This window comes from Leuresthes tenuis, unplaced genomic scaffold, assembly GCF_036924035.1.
Source record: "Leuresthes tenuis unplaced genomic scaffold, fLeuTen1.0.hap1 SCAF_23, whole genome shotgun sequence".
In the NCBI taxonomy this organism is placed as follows: Eukaryota; Metazoa; Chordata; class Actinopteri; order Atheriniformes; family Atherinopsidae; genus Leuresthes; species Leuresthes tenuis.
In genome coordinates, this window is record NW_027325377.1 from 23,060,418 (window position 1) to 23,067,248 (window position 6,831).

The window sequence follows — 6,831 nt, forward strand, 5'->3', positions numbered from 1 at the left end:
TTCAGAGAACGTTGCCCCAGTAGGCAGGAAAATGCATCAGCTCTATTGCTCCCGAGGTGCTTGATTTCTGAACAGGTTAAGCAATCGCTCCCACCAACAGACGACGTTATTGATGGGACCATTTGTGGCTGCGTGACATTTAACTTTATCATGCTGCGGTGACTGCTCTATAAAATGGTTTAGTCACACCTGGGGGGGGGGGGCTTTTTTAAATATAGGAAAACAAGACAACAATGTGCTTTTCCAGAGTTTATTTCACCATCCTTGCCCTTAACATTATATACCCACCAAACAACATTCAGTTTACATAAATAATCGACTACGGTTAACTAGTTAGTGCAACTTAATATGAAATCCAGAATTGGGTCAGTCACAAAATATTTGTCTTGATGGAAAAACTACATGTTACAAGACAAAATATGGAAATTTTCAATAAATTACATTTTAGGGGGAAAAGAAAGGTCATATAATGAATATCCATATGAGAAACTATACATTAAATGTACAAACGCACTGTTATCTGCCCAGTATTAGTTATTCTGTGTACAGAACACTCCCTTTTCATGTGTACTACACAACCTACGGTCACATTTCAAAAGTCTAAAGAAAGTGTTTTACAGATTTCTGGTGGAAGAACACATGAGCACAAACTTGGGACAATCCATCTAAAGGCGGGGGGTAGAACTAACGAATAAAGAAAAGAAAACTTGTAATAAAAAGATTAAAATTCTCCCACATCCACCCTCTTGTCTCTGAACTTGCTTCTGGCTTTGGTCCGAGCCTTGAAGGCAGCAGAGTTATGAAGATGCTGGAAAACAAAGTGAGGCAATTAGATGAAAGCGAGGAGGAAACACAGAAAGGTGGGAGCAGCTTACCCTTTCAAAGCGAGAAATCTTCATGGCCTTCATTGTGGCCGAGTCAACCAACATGGGTGGTCCCAGTTCAAACACGTCTCTGATGAACTCGTTCGCCTGGTTGGGGAAAAGCGAACCATTAGGCCAATCACCAATGTAGGTGGCACACCGTTATGGTTAGGAAGCAAAGAAGAAAGATACCTGTAGGTGGTAATTCATTCCCGAGCCCACAAACTCCCTGAAGGCATCGTACGTCCTCTTTCTAACCCAGCTGTCAATGGTCATGCGTTCCGCCCCAAAGCGAATCGGCTCAGACTGAAAGTCACCTTCCTGGAAAATAGAAAAGCAGTTGAGAACAATACATACATGACCATGACCACCAGCATCAATCAACACCCTTAATCCTGTGAGAATGGGCCTAAAACTTTAACCAACCCCCATTTAGCCATGCTGAGTAAAAATCAGGACAGAATGACCTCAAAAAGCACATTGAACCTGGAAAACAAAGAGACTCACCTCAACAGCCTTGAGTACGTCCCTGAACACCGACCGCTGCTTCCTCTTATCAGTCTTGGCTCTGTGCTTGTTGCAGTCTGTGGCTAATGCATTCAGCTTGTCACAGAGTTCTTCCCACTCATTGAATTCAAACTCCTAAAGAAACGGAGAGAGCGAAAATATCAAGCTCTGAAAAGTTAAGACACTGGCAACAGACTGAAGCTTCATCTTAAAAACTAGAACTTACAGGATCAATATCCCTGGCCAGCTCAAAGAGCAGGGCGATGGTCTCCCCTGCAGCGATCCTCATGTTGACATCGTCGCTCTCGAGCAGCCTCGGTAGTTTGGACAGGTGTCTGCACAGCAAAGTATCAACTCATTCAGCAACCACCTGTATGAATAATGCCAGGAAAATTCAACCTGACCGTCAGTCTTACTTGTGCAAGATGTCTTTGAGCTGGTTGGCTGAGCAGATGGTAAGCAGCAGCGCCCAGGAAAGGAGGGCGTTGGTGTAGAGCTGGCTGGTCTGCGGACTCGTGGAAGGACAGGTCCCGTCTGCCTTGGCGTACAACCGGGTGAACAGGTTCTCAAAACACTCCATGGTGGCCTGCACGTCCTGCATCATCAAGCAGCAGGGATCAGACATCGTACATCATCTCAGGGTTTAAAAACACCCTTGCCAAGTCGTCGTCACACACAAAGTATTCATGAGACATGTTTAAGTTTAGCTGCTGACTTCATGAGTGTGAAGAGCAGATCCGGCACAATGTGTACAAACAGATGTGACAGAATGCTGTCTCAGCAGACTGCCCTCCAGCCCACATGTGTCCCACCACAAATGAGACAAGTTATCACAAACTCACCAAAATGTCATCTTCTGCAACAAGCGTGCAGAGTCCCAGACTTGTTGCCACCTTTGACAGAAAAAACAACAAAAGCCATTTCAGCTGACATCGAGTGGAAAAAAATCCAGACAGAACTCATTAAAAATGCATCTAAAAATCCCCACAATCACACTCACAGCTTGTCTGGCTTGTATGTTGGCTGATCCATCTGCCAGGATGTTTTTGAAGATGGGTTTCAGAGTCTTAAACACCTCTTCGCTCTCAATTCCAGAGCCCAACTGAATACACAGCAAGCAGGCTAAAGAAGCTGCCGCTCGCTGCTCCTCGCCTTTGCCTGATAAGGAATAAGGAATTCTGCCATGAGCATTCAACCCACCAGCATTTCAGTTTTGCTACTGTAACTGCACCACAACCCCCGCATGTTGTTAACTGTCCAATCAGTAAACAATACCTGCTGATAACGACAAGCATCTTTATCTTTTCTGGTACCTTTCTTAAGGCAACGTTCGATGCTGTCTGTGATGGTCATCCTTCTCTCCGAGATGAACTCGTACAGGATCCGCGTGGCCATTGCCGTCTTCAGCCCATCCAAAGCCCCCTGTCGGGTCTTAGCACTGAGGAAACAGATACAAACATTAGTATCACTACACATTCCTGAGAGGATAAACTCCAGTTTGTTTTCAGAGGTGAAGCCAAACGGCAGCGCATCCTCTGAAATGCATCATGTTACACGTTTGGTTCAGTCCATTCTTCATCTGAAGCATGAGTCAGGAGCACATAGCCCGTTTGCCCTGTATTTTCTTATGTGTATTTCATTGTATCTGGACGTGTAATATGTGACAAAGTGCAGCAGCACTTCACTTGATCACCGCGGGAAAAACAGGAACAAGACAACTTTTCACCGATTGCCACCGTGTCAAGCAAATGCAAAGGATTGCTCACCTCCGAATCCAACGAGAACAGACTTAAAGATACATTTGCTGCCGTTTAACCTTCGATAACCTACACAGAATCGCTGATCTGAGAGCTGCGTCTATCCATCTAACCACCATCCATCTCTCTGTTTAAATGACTTCAGTCCACATTAGTTTATGGATGCAGTCTATTGGTAGAAGGAAAGCAGTCAGCGACTCAGAAAAGTGACAATTTTGGTGTAAAAGGGTGAACACAACACTAAAAACGTGTGTTGTTGCAAACTGTGTGAAAAGAACACATTGTTTCTCTTGTGGAACTCCTTTTTTCCTGAATTTGCTTCGTTTTGAAACATCTGCTTGAACTTGGGCGTGCACGACAGCTCAGACAACATGAAAACATTTGGAACTTTAACCTCTTATCCACAGTGCTGTCTATGAACCCCTTCAGCTTATACTGGAAATCCTCCTGGGCTGTGTCCTCACTGGCTTCTGCGCCTGAAATCACAACAGACTTGTTAAACATGCGAAAGTTCAAGCAAAAGGCCAAAACACCAAATACAAACAGGACCCCACAAACCTACCTTCCTCTGCCACACTTGTGGTGTCACTGAAGCTGCTGCAGTGACTGAGGGTCTCAATGGAGGCATCTTCATCACTGAAGGGCTGCACAGCTCCATGCTGGCCCCCTAAGAATAAAGCAGAGTGACACAAACACAGGAAATTCAGTGGAATCAAATTCAGTGTAATGGCACAGCTGGCCGGTGTGAGACTATTACGCAACCCGAGCGCCACACAGGTACTACAGCAAATACCACAGCCATCTAATCAGTGGCGTGTCCTCTGCACAGCTTATCCTGTACTGCCTTTATCATCTCATATGAAAAGGCTGTCAGAGTAAAGTCACTTTAGCTGTCGGCGCAAACAACAGCGATCAGGTTGGAGCGACACGGGTCACCGAAATATGGGTACACCACTGCAATTACAGCCCCCGTTTCAAAGCTCGGGTTCAGAATAAACAGATACTGATTTGGCACAGTAAAAGGAGGAAGCGTGCAGCCTGTCAAACCAAAGTCCACAGTTCACGTCAGCTATTTTCCAAGAAAGGGAACTTTTGTTAATACCATCGAGAAGACAGTAAAGTAGGATGAAACCCTGCAGACAGGCCACAGGCTGAGACCTGTATGGAAAGCAAGATGAATGTGGAAGATAAAACAAGTGTTAAATCTTGACTCCCATTAACTGTTTATGCTTTTAAGAGTCAGGCTTTATCGCTGAGAAATAAAGTTGATAACACTGAAACCAGAAGAAAGTCAACAGGCGTCCCTGCCTTGACCTAAATTCACCTCTGGAAGACATTTGTGAGCTTACCCCCGGAACACACAGCTCTCACAACTAAACGGGAACCTCTTTGGATACTTCAAGCCATGACAAACACTTGATTTCAAGTAGCTATTTAATCAAATCACCTGTCTTTATATTTTTGTTGAGGACATGTGTTGACGTGGACTATTTTCCCCGGAACAGCTGACATCTACAACTGGGCGCCGCCTCTTAACCACCCCGCTCTGTCCAAAATGTCCGCCTACCTCCTCTACGAAGCGATAACCCTCCAAAAAGCCAACATACAAAAACAAAAACACCTATCTCGCGTTAAAGTTTAATGTCAGCTAACGTTAGCCGTTAATAACACTGGTGGACGCCATTTCGGCTGACCGTTAATGCAGTTGGAGCCAATGCACTTCGCTTCAATCCACTCTTTGTTTTGTACTACATAAAGCGGTTAACAGCGGTAAAATAGGTTAGAGTATCAAGAGCATATTAGATTTATTTAGCAATAAATAAGGTTGACCTAGCTACCGCATGTGTATTTTCCTTCGGACAGGGAGTGGCTGATGTTAGTTTGCCAGGTGAGAGGATAGAGGGTTTGTCTTTGCTACACATTTATAACTGTTACTCGAAAACCAATATATAACCATATCGTTGCAATTTTGTAAGTAACTGTAACAACAGCTGCTGTTTTGTGTGTCAACGGCTAGCTAGCTTAATGTATTCACAGGCCAGCTTCCAACGGTTGTAGTCCGTAGTGTAACCACGTTAAATTGCAGTCAATGGAACGTTAATAACGAAAGAACTACAACTACCATCAGCCGAAAGAACACAGTAGCAAGGCCAGAGCATTGAGGCCGCTCGTTCACTCACCCCTGCTATTCTTCTTCTTGGTCCTCGGCATTTTCGTGCAGATTCAAGTCAAATTTGATCAAAAGTCAGCCAATACACGACCAGCTTTTATTGTATTGTCTAGTAAAGTGAAAATGATCCCGTGGCACAGTGGATAAAAAAAAATCGAAAGCGATCTTGGAGCTAGACTGTTGGCCGAGACGATACATTTTCCTCTCATACACCAAAACTGCATAACAACACGGCGTCTCGCTGAATTTATACCGGCAGACATGTCACGAGGAGGGTTCCCGGCATCCCTGACCAATCCCGGAATAGTCGCGTGTGTTCGCGCGTGATGTCATGAGCACTAAAGAGGACTCTAACCATTTATGCTTGCTTTGGTGAAACGTATATCAATGCTTAGTTGTCCAAAGTGAAAACTGAACCTGATAGCGCTCCGTTTATGTCGCATATACCTCGTTCAGTGCAGAAAGTGTAAATACGCTCTGAGCCTTATACATAAAATAAGCATGTTTTATGACTTTTAAACGGAGTTTAAGGACTGACTGTACAGATATTACACTATTACTACTACTGCTACTATTAGCTATTCTAATAATAAGAATAATAATACTATCTGTAGGCAGACACGAGACCTTTTCTCCCAGCGGTCCAACTTGTAATGGCCCAAATCATCCAGCATTGCGATAACGTGACAAATTTCTTTCGTCTCTCTGTTTTTTTTTTTATTTTATTTTTTTTATTACCATATGCTAACCATTTACCATGTTTGAGGAATTTCACCCGTTTCAGGTGAAAAAACATTATATTCTAACTGTCTAATGACGTCACAGATATTTGCTTTATTCCAATCAGCGTCATTCTGACGCAGTTCGTCACAGGGACAGAGGCAAGAAAACACTAACTGGATTACTACATTTCAGACATCTTGTGCAGACACACTGAGGACATTTTTTTTGCATCCAAACAGAGAAGAAGACAGATGTCGAAAATGGAAGCCACCAGAACCCAGATGGACACGTTCACAATTACAGAAGAAAATCTCCTTCCAATTGTAAATTGACATTTGGAAAAAGTCACAGCAGCACAGTGGGCCTTGCTGGTTGCAAAATTGATATTGAACTGCAAGCCATTCTTGCAGCAATGTTAACAGACATTGTACAGACAGTATCTACAGTTCTATTAAGAGTCTTGCTTTCCAAGATTCAGGAGCACTCTCCAGAAAACACGGATCAGGCAGATTCAACTTTGACAGCCGTAAAAGCTGACCTTGGTGAGTCCTTGACCAAAAGTTTCTCCACCTGTCTTAATACCCCTCAAGACAGCTATGGAGGTGCCCAACAACTCACCAAACTGACTGAGGATGAGATAGAAGAGTTAATTATCTCTTAACCAAAGCAACTGAAACAACAATTTTGCCCCTAAAGCCTGCTATTTTCGTTAGTGGCCTCGTGTCTAATATCAAACGTCTTGGCCAAGAGGATGCTTAGTGACACTTAACACCAAATGTTCCAGACAATGCATAGTTATAGGTAATACTAA

General features: G+C 43.7%; 1 protein-coding gene across 1 annotated transcript; it reads right to left on the reverse strand.

The window, feature by feature from the left end:
- Positions 1-236: 236 nt before the first annotated feature.
- On the reverse strand, positions 237-5,532 carry ifrd1 (interferon-related developmental regulator 1). Its single transcript, XM_072377275.1, has 12 exons — positions 5,308-5,532; positions 3,690-3,794; positions 3,522-3,603; positions 2,684-2,808; positions 2,371-2,528; positions 2,213-2,263; positions 1,787-1,965; positions 1,597-1,705; positions 1,371-1,505; positions 1,056-1,184; positions 876-971; positions 237-808 (listed from the first exon to the last, which is right to left on the reverse strand). The coding sequence occupies exons 1-12, from the start codon at positions 5,336-5,338 to the stop codon at positions 722-724; spliced, it is 1,287 nt and encodes a 428-aa protein (XP_072233376.1). The 5' UTR covers positions 5,339-5,532; the 3' UTR covers positions 237-721.
- Between the last annotated feature and the right edge of the window lie 1,299 nt (positions 5,533-6,831).